This window comes from Hylobates moloch, unplaced genomic scaffold, assembly GCF_009828535.3.
Source record: "Hylobates moloch isolate HMO894 unplaced genomic scaffold, HMol_V3 SCAFFOLD_18, whole genome shotgun sequence".
Classification (NCBI taxonomy): Eukaryota; Metazoa; Chordata; class Mammalia; order Primates; family Hylobatidae; genus Hylobates; species Hylobates moloch.
The window spans coordinates 41,748,594-41,773,920 of record NW_026652293.1 but is presented as its reverse complement, the minus strand read 5'-3'; the positions used below and the strand labels follow the sequence as shown (position 1 = coordinate 41,773,920).

At 41.1% G+C, this 25,327-nt stretch overlaps 1 protein-coding gene across 11 annotated transcripts in view; it reads left to right on the top strand.

The window, feature by feature from the left end:
- FGGY (FGGY carbohydrate kinase domain containing) overlaps positions 1-25,327 on the top strand; it is a 478,411-nt gene that overhangs the window by 284,178 nt on the left and 168,906 nt on the right. For all 11 annotated transcript variants that reach the window (XR_009210731.1, XR_009210732.1, XM_058430526.1 and 8 more), the window contains one exon: positions 12,588-12,695. Coding sequence is in view for 9 of the 11 variants with exons in the window: in XM_058430526.1 (XP_058286509.1) it covers positions 12,588-12,695 (108 nt within the window). In the remaining 2 variants the exon portion in view is untranslated. The remainder of the gene's footprint in view (positions 1-12,587; positions 12,696-25,327) is intronic.

The following is a 25,327-nucleotide window of genomic DNA, read 5'->3' as shown; positions in this document are numbered from 1 at the left end:
AGATTATAGATAAGAATATGAAACAGCACATAGTAGCTGTTTGGCAAATGTTAGTTGCCTTCCCTCCCTTTTCCCCCATTGCATTCATTTGTAATGCCTTTAAAAAAAAAAAAGATAGAGCAATTATAATTGGCACAGGTTGCTTTATGAGCTAAATATGTTACGGATCAATAATACACAATCTCCGACTGGGCGCGGTGGCTCATGCCTGTAATCCCAGCACTTTAGGAGGCCGAGGCGGGCAGATCACAAGGTCAGGAGTTCGAGACCAGCCTAGCCAATATGGCGAAACCCCATCTCTACTAAAAATACAAAAAATTAGCCGAGCTTGGTGGTGAGCAACTGCAGTCCCAGCTACTCGAGAGACTGAGGCGGAAGAATCCTTTGAACCCAGGAGGCAGAAGTTGCAGTGAGCTAAGATCGCGCCATTGCACTCCAGCCTGGGTGACAGAGTGAGACTCCATCTCAAAAAGAAATAATAAAAATAAATAAATAAATAAAAACCACAATCTCTATTTAAGCCACTCTCGCAGGACTGACTGTACCCTACATCATGTCATATATTTGACAGACAGTTGCTTTTCTTCCTTTTATTCTTCTAAGGAAGTCCAGATGGGCCCCAGATACATGTTCATACCCTAGATAGCCTGTTCCAAGGGTTAAAATCAGGCCTGCTTCACATCGGAGGCATTTTGTTATGATCTGTTCATAACAAAAGCTGCCTCCTGGCTGTTGCCCACAGCTGAATACTGTTACTCTGAAGCCATCATTTCATTTGTTTCTGATTGTTCTGCAGTGTTTACATACCTTACATATTAGCGTGATCTTTTATAGAGTACAGGCAGAGGTTAAGCCCTCCCGGATCCACTTTCCCTCTGAGGGCTCTTTCTTCTTTTTTAGTGTCCCTTGCCTCTGTGTTACAAACCGTTTCTCTTTTATAGAAATTCATTTAAATAGAAAAACAATTTTTAAGCATTTTCTTTTTTTCTTTAACATGAGCCTCACTTAACATTTTTAGAGAATGTTGAGAAGAGGGAAAAGATACCACCGAAATGTGTGATTTTTTTTTTTCTTTTTTCCTGACATAGGAAAATCCCATTACCTCTCTTGAATTTACCAAGGGACATATTCCATTTAGGGCACAGAAGGACCTGGGCTGCCTCCAGACCTAATGTGGAAGAAGGTGCTGTCTGCCTGTTATTTCCTTGCTTCTCCTTATTTCAATCTTTTTTTTCTCCAAAAAAAAAAAAAAAAGTGTCTTAGGAAGGATATGGACTCGTGAGTCAGATTTGGGTCTAAGTCTTGGTTCTGCCCTATGTGTAATCCCAGGAAGGAACTTGAGTTGATTTTCTGAAGCTCAGTTTCCTTTTCCATTAAAACTGGGAGTGACTCAGGCTTGCCTAGTATCTTAGCTGGAAGAATGTGTGTGAAAGTGGCCCACCTGTCACAGATAGGTCACCCTGCTGATTGCAGTGGCTCCCAGGCACGCAGGCCTGGGAAGGATTCACAGGCCTAGTCCAGACCTGGCAGGAAAGAGGCTGTGAGCAGTTCTGCCTGCCACAGATGTGCTGGCACAGGTACCGCCGTGTGCTGCCCCAGGTAACATATCAGGTGGCTAGGGAATGTAGACTTTCAGACCCTCTCTCTTCAGTTCTCTTCTGCTGACTTCCTCCCATCCAGCCATCATACTTTCTTTCCTCTCATCAATCCCCTCTGTTATAGAGAAGATGGAAGGGTTAAATTCCTTCACCCTCATCACTTCCACTGATACTTGATAAACACCTCTCAGTTCATAATACTTTTGCAATCAAGCAGGGGAGCTACCCAGATGTCTATGGAAAGTTTTGAATTCTTTTTGCCTATTCAGTTTAGTCTTCTTATCTTCTATCTGGCCAAAAATGGAGAAAGTGTTTTGAAGGTCAGGATTCTTCAGGTCTAGACTTGTATGGATGTATCCTGAATTCCTCTGAACTAAGCCTGAGAAGCAAGAGTGGGTTCTATTGGGGAACACTTCCAAAAGGCAATGATTGATGCTTATGCACAGAAATTCTGACTTTTAGTAAAAGATGCTTGGATATAAATCAAGCAGGGCTCTCCTTGCCATTATACAATATGCGGTAAACAGGGTAAATCCTCAATTTTGCTTATGCCCACTGATAGATCTTACAAGTAGAAATTAAGCCATCTGAGTGATCGTGTTGATTCTTTCTCCCTCTTCTCTAGAGCCAGTACCCTATTTCAGAATTCTAATCAAGATAGTGTCAAGTCTTTTAAAAAAATTAAACCCCCACATGAGCTCCAATCCATAAATAAGAAACTCACCCTGGCTTGTATGGAGGTGATGATATTAACACAGGCTACATTTCTCTAGGTCACTGAATGTACCCGGCACTGTACCAAGGCCAGTAATAGACTGTGCCACATTTAATCTTTACAAATCTGTAAGAGAGGTCTTATTTGTCCCATTTTTCAGATGAACACCCCAAAGACCAAGGTCACACAGCAGAGACTCTCGGCTGGAGACTGCCCTCAGGTATCCTTTTAATGGAACTCTAAAGTCTGCAGGAGGGAGCTATTTTTCCTACCAGCCAGTTTAGAATCAAAAAAGAGCATTGGTTTTGCCATATTAGAGAACTAATTCATAATTAGTACTGTGCTTACTCCTGGAGGATTTGACAGAAATAGAAGATATGGTTCTGACTCAGGATCCACCTCACTACGTGATGTCAGAGCAATAGAGCTAAGACTACAACTGATGAGTATTGTGCAGACGGAGCATGCTACCTCCTTGTTAGTTCTCTCCCCTGCACCCACTCTGCCCTACCCACTCCTCCTCCCTTGCATGATCCATAGAATAGACCAATATGTGTTTACCCACCACAGATTGTTTGGATTGTGAAAAATGCATGATATAATTTTATATCTTTGAAGGCACACAGCTCTCAGAGCTTTCAAAGCTGAAAACCAGTCTGGGCTCACTGGAGCCAGTTAGGCATTTGTATATAGAAGGCCAAGTGTGGCTTCTTGTCTACAGGAGAGAGAAAATGTGGAGGAACTTTTGGAAGGCTTCAGAGTGTTTTGGCTATTCTATCTCTCTTGCAAAGCAATCTGGGTGCATTAACTATAAATGAATGAGAAACATATGGATCAAATTTTGTCTGTGATCACATATGAGTTTCAAGAATGATAAAGAATAAGGAATTCAGAGTTTAAGGAGTCCAAAATACTTTGCAAGTAATTCAGGACATTGCAGGCAACATTTGGCTGCCTCCCTCTATCCAAATTTGAGGACTGTTTGGTAGGGTGACAGACCTGCTCAGTGCCCTCCCCACCCACTCAAACTGCTAAGCTGCAGGAGATAACTGTGGATAGGTTTTGTGTGTATCTTGTTTTGCTGAGACTGAAATAAAGACATTGGGTTTCTAGGAAAGGCAAACTCTGTGAGAACACTCTTAACCATTTTGAAACCCCCAAATAGTGGAGAGGAAAATTTGGTAAGCCTGATCTTTATTAACCATGTCTTGCTTACAGATAATATTAGATGTGTTTTATATCCTATTATTGCCCTTAATGTTAGTGTCATTGTCCTGTTAATGATAATGGTAGCCATGTCCTGCATTTGTGTAGTGATTTAATTTACAAACAGGTACATATTACCTGTTAATACACATTACAGATGTATTTGTAGAGATGTACACTCACAACACACGCAGAGTATGTTATGACAAGCTACAATACAGGAATTACAGAGTTAAGTGAAGATGCAGGCAGGAGTACCTAACCCAGCATTGTGGTAGAAATCAGGGTCTACAGAAGGCTTTTCAGAGGAGATAACATTGAGTTCAGTCCTACACATGTTCTTTTGTTTGTTTGTTTTTGAGACGTAGTCTCACCCTGTCACCCAGGATGGAGTGCAGTGGCACGATCTTGGCTTACTGTAACCTCTGCCGCCTGGGTTCAAGTGATTCTCCTGTTGCAGCCTCCCAAGTAGTTGGTACTACAGGCACATGCCACTACACCTAGCTAATTTTTGTATTTTTAGTAAAGCCAGGGTTTCACCATGTCGGCCAGGCTGGTCTCGGAACTCCTGACCTCCAGTGATCTGCTGGCCTTAGCCTCCCAAAGTGCTGGGTTATGCATGTTCTTAAAAGAATATGAATAAGTGGCAGGGTGCAGTGGCTTATGCCTGTAATCCCAGCACTTTGGGAGGCCGAGACGGGTGGATCACTTGAGGTCAGGAGTTCAAGACCACCTGGCCAACACTGGTGAAACCGCATCTCTACTAAAAATATAAAAATTAGCTGGGCGTGGTGGCAGGTGCATGTAATCCCAGCTACTCGGGAGGCTGAGGCAGGAGAATCACTTGAACCCAGGAGGCAGAGGTTGCAGTGAGCGGAGATTGTGCCACTTCACTCCAGCTGGGGGATAGAGCAAGATTCAGTATAAAAAAAAAAAAAGAAGAAGAATACGTGTAAGTTAGCCAGGGGTAGGCAAGAGGGAGTGCCCTCTAATTAGAGAGAGGAGAATTTATGAACACTAAGAGTTGAGAAAGAAAATGGCACAAGGGGAATTTCAGGTTGTTCACTTAAGTCTGGGGCCTAGCTTGTGATGGGCTTGGTGCAATAAAAAATGATGGGGGCAGAGGATTGGGAAATGATAACATAGGGGATTTCACAAGACAAAAAGGTAAAAGCTAGATCAGACAGTCTCATATGTCGTGGCAAGCTGCTCAAGGACTTTAGTAAGGGAAATGATAGAATTAGATTTGTGTATTAGAAAGATCATTGTGGTGGAGTTATGAAAGATTCTCTGAGTGAGGCTTAAGAGAGTACAGGATGGAGGGCACTATTTGGGTCAGGGAAACGAGTTTAATCCAGTTTCATCACCCTTGTAATAATCCAAGCAAGAAATGATGAAGGGCTGGACTAACGTAGTGGCAGTAGTTGGAAACAGGAAGACTTGTGTTTGAAAAACATTTGACAGAGCACCGTGACCTACTGTGGGGCAGATGAGAGCAATGAATGATCAGGAAGTCAAGAATGGTATCCTGAGACAGAGATATTTCCAAAAATGTCAAAAATATAACGTGCCATCCTTCATCCCAGAGCTACAGAACAAGACATGTGGATTAGCCATCCAGGTCAAAGGTTCCATGTGGGGCTCAGGAGCAAGGCCTGAGTGTGGGATAAAAATTGTCATTGCACACATAGGACTGGATGAGCTGACCCTAAGAGATGTAGGGAGTGAGATGAACATAGGAGAGAATCCAGGAGGGAAGAGAAAGAAGAGCCTACCAAAGAAACGAAGCTAATAATGAGTAGAGGCTGGACCTGCACTCAGCTCTTTGGACACCAAACTTTTCCACTGTCCCAGAAAGTTGCAGAATTAAGCCATCTGTGGCTTAACATGCCTTGAGAGCATACTGTGTCCTAGGATCTTTATACATATTACCCCATCTAGGACTTAGACACAGCTCCGTGGTTAATGAGACGATCCCCATCGACAGATAAGGAAACTGAGTCTCAGGTCAGCAAATGACCAAACCAGAATTATCCAAGTTTTCTGACTCCTAAGTCTGTGCTCATGTTACTAAACCATGTTTCTCCCTTTAAGATAAGATATGGCTCCTCACTATTTCCTGGGAGAGGCAGACATTAACAGCTATTTACAATTCAATCTGAGAAATGTAGAAATAAAGGTGAATGCTGAGAGCCTCCATTCATAAACAAAATTCTCTGTGCTTTTTTTTTTTTGTACCATGTGGTGATCTGGAGTTGGCTGGATTGTGTATAAATGGTTTTTCTCTAGTAAGACGATAGCACAGTCCATTTGGAGGGCGAGATGAGCCACCACGGAAATACCCGGTCCCACACATGCCTGTGGCTACCCTCTAAAATTCCCAACCTGGCCGGAGGCACTCAAAACAAAACCTCCTGTTCCCTCCCAGGACGACTGGCGCCTAGAGCCTGCCTTTTGCCCCTGCCAGAGGCTTAGGCCAGCCTCTGAGTGATGGCATTGCAGGGAGGCAGAACAAACGGGGCTGGAGCAGCTCCCCGCTCTGAGCGCAGTCATCTCTCCCAGAAGAGGTGTGCGCAGGCTTCTGGGCTTTGTCACCACAGGGAAACTCGGCTGATGGGCACATTGCCTTAGATGAAACTAAGCCAATGGCATGCACTCATGGAGCCAGCTTGGGCATAGACAAAAAGAGAGGCAGGAGCACATGGAAAGAGGCTTCTATTCCCAGCTCCATCATTTCTGATCTTTATGATCCTGGGCAATTTGCTTACCCTCTTCATGCCTGTGTCTTCAGCTATAATATGGGCTGACTGTGTTTGACTCTATAGACTGTCATGGTAACTCTAAGTCTGAATGCAAATGTACACCTACAAGTCACTTGGTATCTGAGTTATGCCCCAGCCCGTACTGAATTCCAAGTCCCCCTAGATTGTAAACTTCAGGAGGAGAGAGACTACATAACTTATTGGCCTGATGTCTGTCTTTCTATATCTTTTCATGTTTAAAACAGTAGTTTGAACTCAGTGTGTATCCAATACATATTTACTGAATACTAATCAGCTAATGTAAGATGTTTTAGATAGTAGCCATTAAATACAACTCATGAAGTTGATAGAAAAACCCACAATAATCTTGGCCACAGGTTATGGAGCAAAGCAAGTACTAGGGGTACTACCAACAGAGCAAAGTAAGTACTTCAAGAAGCCCCAGGAGTTAGCCCAAGACAATCCCATGAAGCCCAGGCCATGTGAGGGCAGAGTCTGTGTTGAAATAGCTAGCTGAAGAGTTCTGATTGAACAGCTAGGCTAGAACGACTCAACTTCATGAAATCTTAGAAAACGTCAAAGACAAAAGAGATATTAAACATTTCTAGTCCAATCAATTGATTTTGTAGCTGAGGAGAGTTAGTTATAGAGAGGGAAATAAGTTGGTGGTTCATAATTTGGATCCTGAAAGCCCTCCTCTTCTATTTACTAGCTATTTGACCTCCTGCAGCTTCTATTTCCTCATCTGTGAAGTAAATATAATAATATGACCTCTCTCATTGGGTTGTCATGAGTATTAAATGTGATAATATATGTGAAGAACCTAGAACAGTCTGTAGCATATGATAAATGCGAATAACTCTTAGCAATGACTATTTCATTATTTCTATATGATTTATTATTGTAATTGTTAACTGATTTAAAGGCTCATATCAATGGGTTTTTTTTCCCAACCATAATTGTTTTAAAATTGAATTTTTGAGAATCAGTAGGATCTGTTGATGCAGAACTATACCCATCCTTCAAACCATGTGATCTTTTATTTAAAGTAAAATGCAGAACTTTATATGGGGCCCCCTGAAATCAAAATGTGTTTACAGCTTCATGACTCTGAGCCTTGTCTACATGGCTGTTTCTGCCTGGGCTGCCCTTCCTCTCTGCCCAAGCAAGTACGTCCTCCTTGTTCAAGGCCTTGCTTCAAGGTGGTCACCTCTGTGAAATGCTCACTCTTTTCCCAGGCAGTGAGTTATTCCTTCCTTTGGGCTCGTACTGCACTCCTCTCTTACCTTTTTGTAGCACTTGCCATGTTTTGTTGTTATTTTTTTATTTCTACCTGGCTGCCCTGTCAGATTAGGAACTCCCTGAGGAAAGGGACCATGCCACTTTATTATTATTATTAGTAGTAGTAGTAGTAATAGTAATAGTAATATTTTGCCTTATTTTTATAGCTTTATTGAGCTCAGTGTCTGACATACAGTATGCAACCAAAGTTTTTATTATTGTTTTTGAAGTTTTTATAATGATATTTATATCAGACACAAAGAGTACACCAAATGTCTAAGTACAGTTTAAACAAAATACCAAAATGAACACCAGTATTCCCACCACCAAACCTGTGAAAGAGAGTATTGCCAATACCTTTTAAGTGTAAGTTTTTAACTGTATAAGTAAATAAATGTTACCTGTTTTCTTAATTTTGCTTAGTGTTTTAGCTCTTTGAGGTAATTTTGAATCTTGATTTGAACATGTCCCGTAATAAGCTATTTTTCCAAGTGTTAGCATCTGAAAATGTAAGCTTTTCTTCTATATCATCTTCTACTCCATTATTAAGCATATTGATTAAACCAAGACCAAGGACAAATCTGGAGACCCCCTTACATGTTGTGATTACTATTGCCTGTGGTTGTTCAGCCAGTCACCTGACTATTCCATCATACAAGCCTCATTTCAAGGAGAGCTAACTTTTATTTAGTGTTTAACATATAATAAACCATTTATATGTGACAGCTTACTTAATCTTTACAAAAGTCCTCCAGCATTCTTGCATTCCTCCCATTTTGGAGTTGAGGAAACTGAGGCTCAGAAAGGCTACCTTATGTAAGATCACCTAGCTGAGAATTGGGCAGAGTCAGGACTAGAATCACGATGGGCCTTTGTCCCGACCCATACTTTCTCTTCTGTTGTTCACTGGTATATCAGGAAACACTTAATGGAAACTTTTTAGAAATGAAGATTCCCTAACCTACTTGTCATCAAGGCCACAAGGTTATGTTCAGTTTGAGTAAGTCTGTGTTGGCTCTAATGGCCTTTGCTTTCTGCCCTTCAGAACAGATGAAAGACTCAAAGAAGTAATGGTAGCCTAAAATTAAGACTATAATTTGGCAGAGACAAATACAGACCCTGATGCCTGACTGCTTTCAGTTTTTGTAACACTGGGCACGTTATTTAACTCTCTGCCTCAGTCTACATATCTGTACGATAGGAATAATAACAGAATTTTCCCTTAGAGTTACTGTGAAGATTAAGTGATTTAATACATGTAATATGCTTAGAATCAGGCCTTTACTAAGTACACAGTAAGTCTCAACTATTGTTGTTGCTGCCAACAGTACCGTTATTACTGGGAAGTCAGTGTCCTGCATGGACACCTGTCATCAATGTGGTATGATGAGCTCCCCTTCTTTAGGGTCATGGAGCAGCCTCCAGGCCAAGACAGCCATCAGCATGGAAGGAGCTTTCACAAAAAGATTTTTAGATATTTAGGTTTGTTGCAAAAGATTAAACAACACATAAGTACACAAGTGTGCGTTCTTTCTCTGTCTCTCAAAACAAACTAGGAATTCCTAGATTCTTCTAAGAACACAGGGTTTGAGAGTGACTAGAAGTACTCTTTGTTTCCTTGCTTACACAGGATGTCTGAGGAGAAGCATGTGCTATTCCAGATGAGTGGGCACAAACAGAGGTCAACTCAAAACTTTCTCCCTGGACAGAGCCAAGCAAAACCATTCTCTGACATTTCTGAGCAGCAAAGCAGCAAAGCCACAATCTTCTAATGAAGTCTTGCTGCAGCTGATGCAGTAACATCCCCAAACTGTGGGACAGGGGATGGGAAGAAGGGAAGTGAAGTGTATCCTTCCTAAGCAATTTATGCATACAAGTAAAGAGCATTATCATAGAGTTTGAGGTCAACATCTGCCTCAGTCCAAATCCCATGGTGGTCATCCATGTACTAACCATAGACAACTTATACAACCTCTCTAATCTGTCAAATGGGGCCAAGAGTTCTGGAAGCAAGGGGCTGCAGGACACAGGAAGAGATGACTTGGCTTTGGCTCTACCTGTGCAAACCCTGGGTCCTAAGTGGTAGTGAATATGGACTGCCTCATTCATCTCAAAGAAGCTCTGGGACTTAGGAAAGCAATTTCTAGAATTGGCACTTGATAAAATTTTCACTGGGCAAAGAAAGGCAAAGTGGTGAAAATAAGTACCAGTTAGTATGCTCTCCTTGTGGCTGGAACATTTGCCATAGCTCACTCATGCATTCTTTCTCTCTCATACACACCACACTCACACTCACCCACCTGAATAATTTCCATGCATGTTTTAAATCTTAATTCATATACCATTTACTCAGAGAAGCATTCCCTGTCACCTAGACTGAATTAGGTACCTCACTTGTGTGCTCTCTTACTACCTTTTGGCTTTCCCTCATTTACTTCTCACAGTTGGTAATTACATATTTGTGTAATGACCTGATTAATATTTGTCTTAAGGTAGCCAATTGTCCCAGTTTGGCTGAAACTGAGGGGTTTTCCAGAAGGCAAGACTTTCAGTGCTGAAACTGGGAAAGTCCTGGCCAAACCTGCGTAATTGTTCACTCTTGTCTGCTTCCCTCTCAAGATCGGATGCTCTATGAGGAGAGGCACTATGCTCTTGTTCACCATTTATCTCTGTGCCTGGCACAGACCTGGACTGGGAACTCAGGAAACATCTGTTGAACCAGTAAAGAAATGAATGTATATGTTAATGTAAGCTGAACTTACTTTTATGAAAGCCTATCTTTTTTTCTCCTGAGATTATTCTATTTTGATGTTAAAATGTCCCATTTGAAAAATTGTCCTTATTTGACAAAATTTAAAGTTGACAATGTTATGCTGTTTTTGTTTTTTGCCTTCCTTCCGCCCCTTCCCCTTTTGGGGTTGGAAATCCTACTGATTTCAGGAATCACTAGTTTAGTAAAGAGAGAACTGGGGTAGCTGAGGTCAAGACAAATAAGGTCTGTCCCCATGCTAAAATGCTAGTAATCACTTCTGTATCCTCTGGGCCTAGCACATTACCAAGCACATAGTAAGGGCTGAGTAAATATTTGTGAAATATATAAATGAACAGATTTTCTGCCCAGCCTCAAGACCTGCTGGAATACAACTTGTATGCCTAACTCCCTTTTCTCCCCTACCCTCTAGCTAAACATTTCTGTGGCCATAAATGTGACTTCAGCATTCCTTACTGCTGAATAGATGAGAAGCATGTACCACTGCAGATGAATGAACACATGGTCTGTCCCCACCTGTTCTAGTTCATCTCTTTAAATGCTTTCCTTACAGTTGAAGGGACTGCTATGGTCTGCTAAAAAATAATAATAATAATAAAATAAAAAGTTAAAAAAATGGCACTATCTTGATTACTAAGATCACCTCTCTTACCCACATGGCTTTGTTCAAGCTCTTCCCTCTACCTGGAATGCCTGTTTCACTTTAGCAAAATCCTACTAGTCTTTTCAAACTTAGCTTATGTCCCTTTCTCTAAGAAGCCACCTCTGTACCATTCCACTTGTCAAAAATAAAATGAGAACAAGTTAGGGAAAATTTGAAAGTTTACTATCTTACAAAAAGTACCAATTGCCATCAGCAAGACTTCAAGTGGTAAGAAGCTCACCTTATGGCAGTTACAGTGCAGTTTATGAAGCATTAAAGAGAAAGTATTTTGACCTTTTTAGTCATTGGCTGTTATGTATTAACATTTTTTTTTCAGGGGAAACAGGACTGTTTAAACTGGTTTGTCTATAGTCTATTGATTTAATTTTCCTGAATCATGCTGACAAGGACCTAAAGCTTATGTTTTAATTTCATCAAATCATGCTGACAGGGAGATAAAGCTTATGTTTTATGCTTTGTTTATAATGAGAGCTAGCAAGTCAGGGAAATCAGAATGACAAGTTTTACCACTTGACTCTGGGCAGTTGGCCTTGGGGTATGGCCTTGGGGTATATATCTAAATGGTGGCCTCTATCTTTGTATAATCTTTAGCACATTCCTCACCTCCTGTGCCCATCCACAATATTTTGTATTTTGTCTTTACCGTCTCGTGAACCACACTATGTTCTATTTGTCTATTTATTTGTATAGCTCCTCCAGTAGATGGGAGCTTCTTGAAAGTAAGAACTCTGATTCATCTTTGTGTCCCCAGCACCCAATAGGGGGACAGGATTGCTATTAGGGAGGAGTACATATTTGTAAAAGTAAAGAAATCTATCAGTTATTATAGTCCCCCAAATGCTAAGTTACAGACAAATAAAAAACCTTAGTGACAAACAACAGTAGACATTTATTTTTGCTCACAAGTTTGTTGGCTGGCTAGGTGAGTCTGATGATCTGGGCTAGTCAATGCTGGTCACCTACGAATATTTGCTGGTGTTACCTGGGTTCTTTCATATATCTGGGACATCACCTGAGACAACCGAACAGACTCAGCTCTGTTGCACATCTCCTGTCACCCAGCAGCCTTGTCAGGGCATGTTCTTGTGGCCAAGTTTGAGGAGCGAAAGACAGAACAGAAGCACACAGCCCTTTTGAGACCTAGGCTTGGAAAACTGGCCCAGTGTCACATCTTCCTCATTCTCTTGGCAAAACAAGTCACAAGACTGGCATAGATTGAAGGGGTAGGGAGATAGACCCACATCTCAATGTGAGGACCTGCAAAGTCTCATTGCAAGGGGTGTTGACACAGGAAGGGTGGAGAATGGGGACCACCTTTGCAATCTCTGCCATAGTGAGGGAGCCAACAGGGAAACACCTTATCAGTTTCTTTCCAAAATGATCATTTTTATTACCTTGACATTTAAATGAATTTTTCAGGAAAGTTTCTAAAAAAAGGAGCCATGGCCTTTCTTGGGAGAGAGTGACTTCCCTACCATAAAAGGCATTCAATAAGAAGCTGAATTCCATGGTCATAGAAATATTAGGAGGAGAACCCTTCCTCTACCCCTGAGAGTCAGTGTTTTCACATATTTTCCATCTTTCTTTCCAGATCAGCAAAGACCCGATTTTTGTACCAGGTGTCTGGGGGCCTTATTTCTCAGCCATGGTACCTGGGTTCTGGCTGAATGAAGGTGGTCAGAGCGTTACTGGAAAATTGGTAAGTTGACACTTTCTCAATAGCGTCATGGATGTTTTTATGTCATTGATTAGTCCATTTTGTCACATGACCCATATACCCAGTATCTGGAGGATTTGCAGACCCCTTAATCGGGGTGTACTTTCTCTTAGTGCACAGCCTAACATGTCGTACACGTGCAGCATATGTTGCTCAAGGAAGAAGTGTTACAGCAGGCAGTGATGACCAGACCTTCTTCTCACCTGATCTTTCCTTATGTCAATCCATTTTTCTCAGAGTGATGAGAGTGATAGTCTACTTTGTGAAAATGAAATGTTACTTCCCAGCCCAAATCCTTCAGTTTTCCCCATAGCCCCTTGAGACATGGCTCAGATAATATTCTGGCTACATTATACACTTCATGGTCTATCCCCTCCAGTCCCACACATATGCCTGTTATTTACACTAGATTGCTCTCCTCATAGCTTCTCCATGCCTCCTGTCATTGCACTTCTCTGTGCCTTTATACAGGCTTCTTTCCCTGCTTGGAGAGTTCTTTACCACCTCAATAATTTTACTTGTCCTTTAAGATCCAACTCCAGCTCTTAGCACACTCTGTTATTCTTATTGGTTACTAATCCCCTTTTCTAGAACACTCTGAGCTCCTTAAAGACAAGGGCCATGCGGGACACAGTGGCTCATGCCTGTAATACCAGCACTTTGGGAGGCTGGTGTGGGCACACCACCTGAGGTCTGAAGCTCAAGGACAGCCTGGCCAACATGGTGAAACCTCATCTCTACTAAAAATACAAAAATTAGCTGGGCTTGATGGTGGGTGCCTGTAATCTCAGCTACTCAGATACTCTCCTAAGACAGGAGAATCACTTGAATCTGGGCAGCACAGATTACAGTGAACTGAGATTGCACCACTGCACTCCAGCCTGGGCAACAAGAGTGAAACTCCGTCTCAAAAAAAACCCCACAAAATAAAGACAAGTTCTCTTTGTATCCAGCTCAGTGCCAGGTCCATAGAAGGTACTTAATACAAACTTGTTGAATTATTAAGGTTGTCCAATAGGGGAGAAAGAAGATTCATAAAAGTGAGATGAATGCTATAACAGAAGTACATGGTACAGAGTTGGCACAAAGCTAGGTTAGGAAACTCTTTACAGAGGAGAAGGCATTGGTGCTGAGCCTTAAAAGATAAATAAGGACAAACCAGGCAAAGAAGGGTACAGATAGTCTACTTGGTAGGAAACTTGTATGGGAAGAAAGACATGGAAGTGAAAAATAACAAGGCTAATTTAAGGGCAAATAGTCCAGAAGTTCAGCTGTGGCACAAACTATTCTTAGAAAAATGGCTTACAATAAAAGTTAGAGAGCAGGGCAGAGACCACATCTCTGTAAAACATGTTAAGGAATTGAACTTCGTCTAGCAGACCAAGGGGAACCAGTGAAAGGTTAGAAGAGTATGTGGACATGTTCATATCTCAGTTGTAAAAATCTCTGCTTAGAAGCCATGAGGGTAAAGGCCTGAGGACGCATGGCCAGAGGCAGGGAGACTGGTTTTAGTAGGTTAGTCAACAGACAAAAAGCCACAAGGACTTGAATGAGGACAGTAATAATGATGACTGGGAATTGAGGTCAAGAGATTGGCAGGCTTCTGAGAGATCAAATGTGGAATACAGAGAAAGTGAGACCTAGGCTCGGTTACACACACTCACATTTACTGTTAAATTGAAAATATCTGCTTATGTTATGATCTGATTTGCCTACCAACTCTTCTAAATGTTCAGCCAATTGAAAATGATCTTATCCAAAGCTGGATGTGCATGCAAATATCTGTGAGTTTACATTTCTTAGTATAATCCTATTTTATACATGACTGCCTCAAATTCTCTTTCAAAGTAAATGGAAGCATAGGTGGGTAGATGGGTTCAAAGAGCATGTTCTGTGCATTACTGTTGTGCCAGGCTACAGAAATGAATTAAATGAATTGGACCTCATCAGTCCTTGGTTTTAAGGAGCTCATACTTGGATGGGGAATCCCTGAGTATGAAATAAATCATGTTTGATTGGTCTCAGTAACCAATGCTAGAAAAGTTGAGAAGGAAGACATCATCTATGGCTACAGTACAGTAGAAATGCAGCCCACTTTATATTCTCCTATTTAAACTTGTGCTATGTACTTAGTCAACTTACTTTATTTTACTTTAAGTTCCGGGATACAAGTGCAGAACCTGCAGGTTTGTTACACAGGAATATGTGTGCCATGGTGGTTTCCTGCACCTGTCAACCCATCATTTATGTTTTAAGCCCTCCATGCATTAGCTATGTGTCCTAATGCTCTCCCTCCCCTTGCCCCCAACTCCCCGACTTGCCCCAGTATGTGTTGTTCCCCTCTCTGTGTCCATGTGTTCTCATTGTTCAACTCCCACTTGTGAGTGAGAACATGCAGTGTTTGGTTTTCTGTTCCTGGGTTAGTTTGCTGAGGATGATGGCTTCCAGCTTCATCCGTGTCCCTGTAAAGGACATGATCTCATTCCTTTTTATGAATGCATGGTATTCCATGGTGTATATGTGCCACAATTTCTTAATCCAGTCTATCACTGATGGGCATTTGGGTTGGTTCCATGTCTTTCCTATTTTAAATAGTGCTGCAGAGTTCCAAGATGGCCGAACAGGAACAGCTCCAGTCTATAGCTCCCAGCATGAGTGATGCAAAAGACGAGTGATTTCTGCATTTCCAACTGAGGTACCGGGTTCATCTCACTGGGGCTTCTCAGACAGTGGGTACAGGACAGTGGGTGCAGCCCACGGACTGTGAGCCGAAGCAGGGTGAGGCATTGCCTCATCCGGGAAGCACAAGGGGTCCAGGAATTCCCTTTCCTAGCCAAGGAAAGCCCTGAAAGATGGCACCTGGAAAATTGGGTCACTCCACCCTAATACTGCACTTTTCCAATGGTCTTAGCAAATGGCACACCAGGAGATTATATCCCGTGCTGGGCTCAGAGGGTCCCACGCCCACGGAGCCTTGCTCACTGCTAGCACAGCAGCCTCAGATCCAACTGCAATGCAGCAGTGAGGCTGGGGGAGGGGCGCCCACTATTGCTGAGGCTTGAGTAGGTAAACAAAGCAGCCTGGAAGCTCTAACTGGGTGGAGCCCACTGCAGCTCAAGGAGGCCTTCCTGCCTCTGTAGACTCCACCTCTGGGGGCGGGGCATAGCTGAACAAAAGGCAGCAGAAACTTCTGTACACTTAAACATCCCTGTCTGACAGCTTTGAAGAGAGCAGTGGCTCTCCCAGCACAGAGACTGAGATCTGAGAATGCACAGACTGCCTCCTCAAGTGGGTCCCTGACTCCCCCAGTAGCCCAACTGGGAGACACCTCCCAGTAGGGGCCGATTGACACCTCATACAACCAGGTGCCCCTCTGAGACAAAGCTTACAGAGGAAGGATCAGGCAGCAACATTTCTGCAGTATTTGCTGTTCTGCAGCCTCCATGGTGATACTCAGGGTCTGGAGTGCACCTCCAGCGAACTCCAACAGACCTGCAGCTGAGGGTCCTGACTGTTAGAAGGAAAACTAACAAACAGAAAGGACATCCACACCAAAACCCCATCTGTACGTCACCATCATCAAAGACCAAAGGTAAATAAAACCATAAAGATGGGGATAAAACAGAGCAGAAAAACTGAAAATTCTAAAAACTGAGCACCTCTCCTCCTCCAAAGGAATGCAGCTCCTTACCAGCAATGGAACAAAGCTGGACAGAGAATGACTGATGAGTTGAGAGAAGAAGGCTTCAGACGATCAAACTACTCCTAGCTAAAGGAGGAAGTTTGAACCCATGGCAAAGAAGTTAAAAACCTTGAAAAAAGATTAGATGAATGGCTAACTAGAATAACCACTGCAGAAAAGTCCTTAAAGGACCTGATGGAGCTGAAAATCACTGCACGAGAACTACGTGACCAATGCACAAGCCTCAGTAGCTGATTCGATCAACTGGAAGAAAAGGTATCAGTGATGGAAGATCAAATGAATGAAATGAAGCAAGAAGAGAAGTTTAGAGAAAAAAGAGTAATAAGAAATGAACAAAGCCTCCAAGAAATATGGGACTATGTGAAAAGACCAAATCTACGTCTGATTGGTGTACCTAAAAGTGACGGGGAGAATGGAACCAAGTTGGAAAACACTCTGCAGGACATTGTCCAGGAGAACTTCCCCAATCTAGCAGGGCAGGCCAACATTCAGATTCAGGAAATACAGAGAACACCACAAAGATACTCCTCGAGAAGAGCAACTCCAAGACACATAATTGTCAGATTCACCAAAGTTGAAATGAAGGAAAAAATGTTAAGGGCAGCCAGAGAGAAAGGTCGGGTTACCCACAAAGGGAAGCCCATCAGACTAACAGCTGATCTCTCAGCAGAAACTCTACAAGCCAGAAGAGAGTGGGGACCAATATTCAACATTCTTAAAGAAAAGAATTTTCAACCCAGAATTTCATTTCCAGCCAAACTAAGCTTCATAAGTGAAGGAGAAATAAAATACTTTACCAACAAGCAAATGCTGAGACATTTTGTCACCACCAGGCCTGCCTTACAAGAGCTCCTGAAGGAAGCACTAAACATGGAAAGGAACAACCAATACCAGCCATTGCAAAAACATGCCAAATTGTAAAGACCATCGAGGCCAAGAAGAAACTGCATCAACTAACTAGCAAAATAACCAGCTAATATGTTAATGACAGGATCAAATTCACACATAACAATATTAACCTTAAATGTAAATGGGCTAAATGCTCCAATTAAAAGACACAGACTGGCAAATTGGATAAAGAGTCAAGAACCTTCAGTGTGCTGTATTCAGGAAACCCATCTCACATGCAGAGACACATAGGCTCAAAATAAAGGGATGGAGGAAGATCTACCAAGCAAATGGAAAACAAAAAAAGGCAGGGGTTGCAATCCTAGTCTCTGATAAAACAGACTTTAAACCAGCAAAGATCAAAAGAGACAAAGAAGGCCATTACATAATGGTAAAGGGATGAATTCAACAAGAAGAACTAACTATCCTAAATATATATGCACCCAATACAGGAGCACCCAGATTCATAAAGCAAGTCCTTAGAGACCTACAAAGAGACTTAGACTCCCACACAATAATAATAGGAGACTTTAACACTCCACTGTAAACATTAGACAGATCAACGACACAGAAAGTTAACAAGGATATCCAGGAATTGAATTCAGCTCTGCACCAAGCAGACCTAATAGACATCTACAGAACTCTCCAGCCCAAATCAACAGAATATACATTCGTTTCAGCACCACACGACACCTATTCCAAAATTGACCGCATAGTTAGAAGTAAAGCACTCCTCAGCAAATGTAAAAGAACAAAAATTATAACAAACTGTCTCTCAGACCACAGTGCAATCAAACTAGAACTCAGGGTTCAGAAATTCACTCAAAACCGCTCAACTACATGGAAACTGAACAACCTGCTCCTGAATGACTATTGGATACATAACGAAATGAAGGCAGAAATAAACATGTTCTTTGAAACCAACAAGAACAAAGACAAAACATACCAGAATCTCTGGGACACATTTAAAGCAATATGTAGAGGGAAATTTATAGCACTAAATGCCCACAAGAGAAAGCAGGAAAGATCTAAAATTGACACCCTAACATCACAATTAAAAGAACTAGAGAAGCAAGGGCAAACACATTCAAAAGCTAGCAGAAGGCAAGAAATAACTAAGATCAGAGCAGAACTGAAGGAAATAGAGACACAAAAAAACCTTCAAAAAGCAATGAATCCAGGAGTTGGTTTTTTGAAAGGATCAACAAGATTGATAGACTGCTAGAAACACTAATAAAGAAGAAAAGAGAGAAGAATCAAATAGACACAATAAAAAATGATAAAGGGGATATCACCGTGGATCCCACAGGAATACAAACTACCATCAAAGAATACTATAAACACCTCTACGCAAATAAACTAGAAAATCTAGAAGAAATGGATAAATTCCTGGACACATACACCCTCCCAAGACTAAACCAGGAAGAAGTTGAATCTCTGAATAGAGCAATAACAGGCTCTGAAATTGAGGCAATATTTAATAGCTTACCAACTGAAAAAAGTCCAGGACCAGATGGATTCACAGCCAAATTCTACCAGAGGTACAAGGAGGAGCTGGTACCATTCCTTCGCAAAGTATTCCAATCAACAGAAAAAGAGGGAATCCTCTCTAACTCATTTTATGAGGCCAGCATCATCCTGATACCAAAGCCTGGCAGAGCCACAACAAAAAAAGAATTTTAGACCAATATTCCTGATGAACATCGATGCAAAAATGCTCCATAAAATACTGACAAACCGAATCCAGCAGCACATCAAAAAGCTTATCCACCATGATCAAGTGGGCTTCATCCCCGGGATGCAAGGCTGGTTCAACATATGAAAATCAATAAATATAATCCAGCACATAAACAGAACCAACGACAAAAACCACATGGTTATCTCAATAGATGCAGAAAACGCCTTTGACAAAATTCAACAATGCTTCATGCTAAAAACTCTCAATAAATTAGGTACTGATGGGACGTATCTCAAAATAATAAGAGCTATCTATGACAAACCCACAGCCAATACATACTGAATGGGCAAAAATTGGAAGCCTTCACTTTGAAAACTGGCACAAGACAGGGATGCCCTCTCTCTCCACTCCTATTCAACATAGTGTTGGAAGTTCTGGCCAGGGCAATCAGGCAGGAGAAGGAAATAAAGGGTATTTGATTAGGAAAAGAGGAAGTCAAATTGTCCCTGTTTGCAGATGACATGATTACACATCTAGAAAACCCCATTGTCTCAGCCCAAAATCTCCTTAAGCTGATAAGCAACTTCAGCAAAGTCTCAGGATACAAAATCAATGTGCAAAAATCACAAGCATTCTTATACACCAATAACAGACAAACAGAGAGCCAAATCATGAGTGAACTCCCATAATTGCTTCAAAGAATAAAATACCTAGGAATCCAAGTTACAAGGGATGTGAAGGACCTCTTCAAGGAGAACTACAAACCGCTGCTCAATAAAATAAAAGAGGATACAAACAAATGGAAGAACATTCCACACTCATGTGTAGGAAGAATCAATATCCTGAAAATGGCCATACTGCCCAAGGGTAATTTGTAGATTCAGTGCCATCCCCATCAAGCTACCAATGACTTTCTTCACAGAATTGGAAAAAACTACTTTAAAGTTCATATGGAACCAAAAAAGAGCCCACCTTGCCAAGTCAATCCTAAGCCAAAAGAACAAAGCTGGAGGCATCACGCTACCTGACTTCAAACTATACTACAAGGCTACAGCAACCAAAACAGCATGGTACTGGTACCAACACAGAGATATAGACCAATGGAACAGAACAGAGCCCTCAGAAATAATGCCGCATATCTACAACCATCTGATCTTTGACCAACATGACAAAAACAAGAAATAGGGAAAGGATTCCCCATTTAATAAATGGTGCTGGGAAAACTGGCTAACCATATGGAGAAAGCTGAAACTGGATCCCTTCCTTACACCTTATACAAAAATTAATTCAAGATGGATTAAAGACTTAAATGTTAGACCTAAAACCATAAAAACCCTAGAAGAAAGCCTGGGCAATACCATTCAGGACATAGGCATGGGCAAGGACTTCATGTCTAAAACACCAAAAGCAATGGCAACAAAAGCCAACATTGACAAATGGGATCTCATTAAACTAAAGAGCTTCTGCACAGCAAAAGAAACTACCAGCAGAGTGAACAGACAACCTACGGAATGGGAGAAAATTTTTGCAATCTACTCATCTGACAAAGGGCTAATATCCAGAATCTACAATGAACTCAAACAGGATTACAAGAAAAAAACAACCCCATCAACAAGTGGGCGAAGAATATGAACAGACACTTCTCAAAAGAAGACATTTATGCAGCCAAAGGACACATGAAAAAATGCTCATCTTCACTGGCCATCAGAGAAATGCAAATCAAAACCACAATGAGATACCATCTCACACCGGTTAGAATGGCGATCATTAAAAAGTCAGGAAACAACAGGTGCTGGAGAGGATGTGGAGAAATAGGAACACTTTTACACTGTTGGTGGGACTGTAAACTAGTTCAACCATTGTGGAAGTCAGTGTGGCGATTCCTCAGGGATCTAGAACTAGAAATACCATTTGACCCAGCCATCCCATTACTGGGTATATACCCAAAGGATTATAAATCATGCTGCTCTAAAGACACATGCACACGTATGTTTATTGTGGCACTATTCACAATAGCAAAGACTTGGAACCAAGCCAAATGTCCAACAATGATAGACTGGATTAAGAAAATGTGCACATATACACCATGGAATACTATGCAGCCATAAAAAAGGATGAGTTCATGTCCTTTGTAGGGACATAGATGAAGCTGGAAACCATCATTCTCAGCAAGCTATCGCAAGGACAAAAAACACATGTTCTCACTCATAGGTGGGAATTGAACAGTGAGAACACATGGACACAGGAAGGGGAACATCGCACACCCGGGCCTGTGGTGGGGTCGGGGGAAGGGGGAGGGATAGCATTAGGAGATATACCTAATGTTAAATAATGAGTTAATGGGTGCAGCACACCAACATGGCACATGTATACATATGTAACAAACCTGCACTTTGTGCACATGTACCCTAAAACTTAAAGTATAATAAAAAAATTATGATGATAATATTAATTGTAATAATTGTAGCTGAGTATTTTTTTGTGAGAGGGATTTATAGACATAATTCTGTTAAACTTTGAATGATAGTCATAATTACAGTGCCTAATATTATTTTGAAGGCTTGTTTCCAATCTCAATTCCAAGAACTTTTCATGTATTATCTAATCAATACTCTCAAAAGTCCTTTGACCATACCTATAGATACAGTCATTATGCGGATTTTATAGTTAAGTGACTAAAATTAGCAATCGCAGCCTGGAGAGTCTCCTCACCCACCATTGATGGCCTTTTAATATGGTTTATTTACTACTCACCTTTCCTTCCATTTACTAATTCTTGTTTATTCTCTTGTAAATTCCAATCTCTGGTTTTAAAATACATCATTGTCACATAGGACATGATAAGAAAAAGTTGCTTCTTTTTTATTCCTTCTTGCATATGCACATCTTCTCTAATAAGGCATATCTGAAGGTGTCTACTCCAGTAGTACATTGCCCGTGGTTTCAACAATGCCATGCAGTCATAAATACACCACCTAGAGCATAAGAGATGGGAAGTGAGAAAAGAGATAAAAAGGAAAGTATAGGAGAAGAAACGAGAAAAAAAGGAAAGGAAAAGAAATGAAAAATATATTGAAAACCATAGATTTGAAGAAAAGATATTTGTCTGATTTTTACAATTAAGTGCAGATCTTCCATTACAAAGCAATTAATTCTCAGTATGTGAATAGATTTGTATTTTTTAAAAAATCTTCATCTGATTATCCTTAGGATGAAGGAAAAGAAATAAGACAGGATCTTTTGATGTTTACTTCTTCTTAGAAAAGCACATGCTGCCTTCCTAAGGATGATTGATTTTAGTTTCATCACATATCAAGGCTTGTCTCATGCTTGCCGATATTCTCTTCAGAATAGTTGTGCAAAAAAGCATTGCTTTTTCCACAGACTTTGTCCACAGAACACTGACCCCGTGCAGTTCCTACATCCAGATACTGAAGCTTATTTCCAACTAGACCTTGGCCATCACCCTTTCCAAGTGCTCTTCTTTGTCTCACGTGGAGTGACTTTTATTGGGGATGGCATTGGGTAAGGAAGGCTAAGACAAGTTCCTAAGCCACTGCTATGGTGGCATTGACTTTCTGGAACAACTGTGCTTGGATTGAGTCACAAGGTCACAATGCAACAAGTTAGTATATGCTCTTGGGATTTTAGGATGTGTACATTGTGAGTGTCTATCTGCCTCCTGCGTCATTGCCAAGGCTGAGACTAGCCTCAGGAGGTCACCTATGGAAGGCATTCTGCTATAAATGGGTGTGTGAATGACTTGCAGTGTGCACAGTGTAGTACAGGTTATGGAGATAATGATTTCATCCCTTCATTCATTCACTCCTTCCATCGCGTTACAGAGATTTCCTGAGTGATTGCACTGGGCCAGCCAAGAATATGGTCACTCCAGTCATCCATCATTAAATAAGAAAGTTGGATACAGAACTGATAATTATAATTTATTGTAGGACATATAGATAGTACAATCACTATAGTCTACTGGAAAAATAGAGGCTAATACTGAGTACTTATTATGTACCAAATATTTTTAGGCCCGTTAGGATTTGGTGTTTTATCTGATCTTCACAGCATGTGTATGTGGTCAGTGTTGTTATATTAGTTTTACTGATGAAGAAATAAGCTGAGAATGTCAAGGTAATCTGATCAAAATCTTACAGTTATAAGCAGGAGAGCCACAATGGAAACCCAAGTTGGCCAGCAGAGGCCCAAGATCTTTCCAAAACTGAATCTAACTTTTGTGGAGGTGCATTTCTGAGTTTTTCTTTCAGTTCTCTGTAGACTTCTTTGAGAAGCAACTGTTGTCCGTTAACATGACATTCTCTTTACGTGTCTTGAAACAAATACAGTTGGCAGACTTTGTAAGTCCAGGGGAGAAAAATAATTAAATACAATAAATTAAATACAATATCTGAAATAAATATATAGTAGATGGGCCTAAGAGCTGATTGGAGATGACAAAAGTGTCCGCAGTGCGAATGAGACTTAGACTGGGAGACTTAGGAGAAAGAGAGAGAGAGAATATGAATGAGAATATACATTGAAAAAATTAACACCCTGAGTCTCTCAGGGGCGTGGGAGACAATAGCCAAAGGTCAATTAGCATTGACACGATCTATATACAGATGTAGGTGTGTCCCCAGCATTTCACATCCACTAATTATAATTACTTCATGGATACAAGGACTAACTCTGCAAAAACAAATGCCTCCCTGTTCCCTTCGCCTCCCCTGGCTTTTGCTTATTTTTTATATACCCACTGGATTGCTACACAACTTCCTAATTGGCTTCTTGCCTCTAATCTTTCCCCCTCTAATCCCTTTGTTGCATTGTAGGTATAGAAGTCTTTCTGAAACAGTTATGAGTCTGTCACTTGTGATAGCTCTTCAGTTGTCGTTAGAATAAAGTCTGAATTCTTTAGAATGATGTTTATTTATACAGCCAGTATTTATGGAGTGCTTACTATATTTGAGGTACTGTTCTGAGTGAGAAAGTAGCAGTGAGTAAAACAGCCTCTTCTGCACTCCACCAAGACTCCTGTACCCTTCTCAAGCTTACATTCTAACAGGAAGAGACAGATAATACACAAAAAATAAATAAATTCCACTTTATGGTATAAGTTATTAAGACAAATAGAGGAGGTAGCTTGTGAGTTCAGATGGGAAGGTTGTAGTTTTAAATAGGGTGGTCAGGGTAGACCTCACTGATGAGACAGTTGAACAAAGAATGAGGAAAGGAAGGAATTTAGCTATTTTGAAACCTGGGGGAAGAATATACTAGGTCAAGGGAACAACCAGTGTAAAGATTCTGAGAGGGTTGCTTGCCTGGGGTATCATGGGAATAGCAACAAGGTCACAATGGATGCGGCAGAGTGAACCAAAATGAGAGTTGCAGGGAACCAGTTCAGGGAGGTGATAGGGTCTACATTATTGGCCACAGTAATAGTTTTTACTCTCAGTGAAATGGAAACCACTGGTATAATGAGCGGAGGAGTGATGTGATATGACAGGTTTTCAAAGAATCATTCTTACTGCTGCCTGCTGTGTTGCTGATTGTTAACTGGGGAGTGGAAGTAGGGGGAAGGAAGCATAGAAGTCAGAAAGAGGCTATTGTAGTAAGCCAGCTGAGTGAGGAGGATGATGGCATGGAGCTGGTAAAGAATGGTTAGATTTTGGATATATTTTGAAGGTGGAGCCACCTTCAAACCTTGACCTTGACCTTCACACCCTGATGGATTAAGTGTGAAGTGTGCAGAAAAGAGAGAGGCCAAGGCTTGAGGAATGTAGCATTGCTATCAATGGGTGAAGGTGGATTCAATGTTATGGAATCAGACGGAGGAAGGAGTCAAGAATTACTACGTTTTCTGATAGTAGTAACTGATCTCCAAAGTTGATCCTCCATTATCTTCCTTCATCTTAGTAAAGAGTACCATCATTTATATTTTTATTAAAGCCAAAAAATAAAATAAAAAATTAGGATTAATTCTTGACTTTCCCCTCTTTCCTCACATCTAATCCGTCAGTAAGTCCTAAGGGTTCCACCTCCAAAATATGTTGCCAATCCATCTCTCTCTTTTCTTTTCTGTCTTCCACTGCTAGCACTGTTGGGCAAACCACCTGTGGCACTTTTCCTATCCTGGTCCATGTAAAGTATATTTTTTGTACACAGCATATAGTTGGGTCTTGCTTTTCAGTTTTATGATCTCTGAATTTTACTTGGGTTGTTAAGATACTTTATATAAAGATAAATATGATTTGATTTACATCTTTCATTTTGTTATTTGTTTTCTGTGATCACTTCTGTCTTTCTTTCTGGACTTCTTTTGGATTAAATGACTATTTT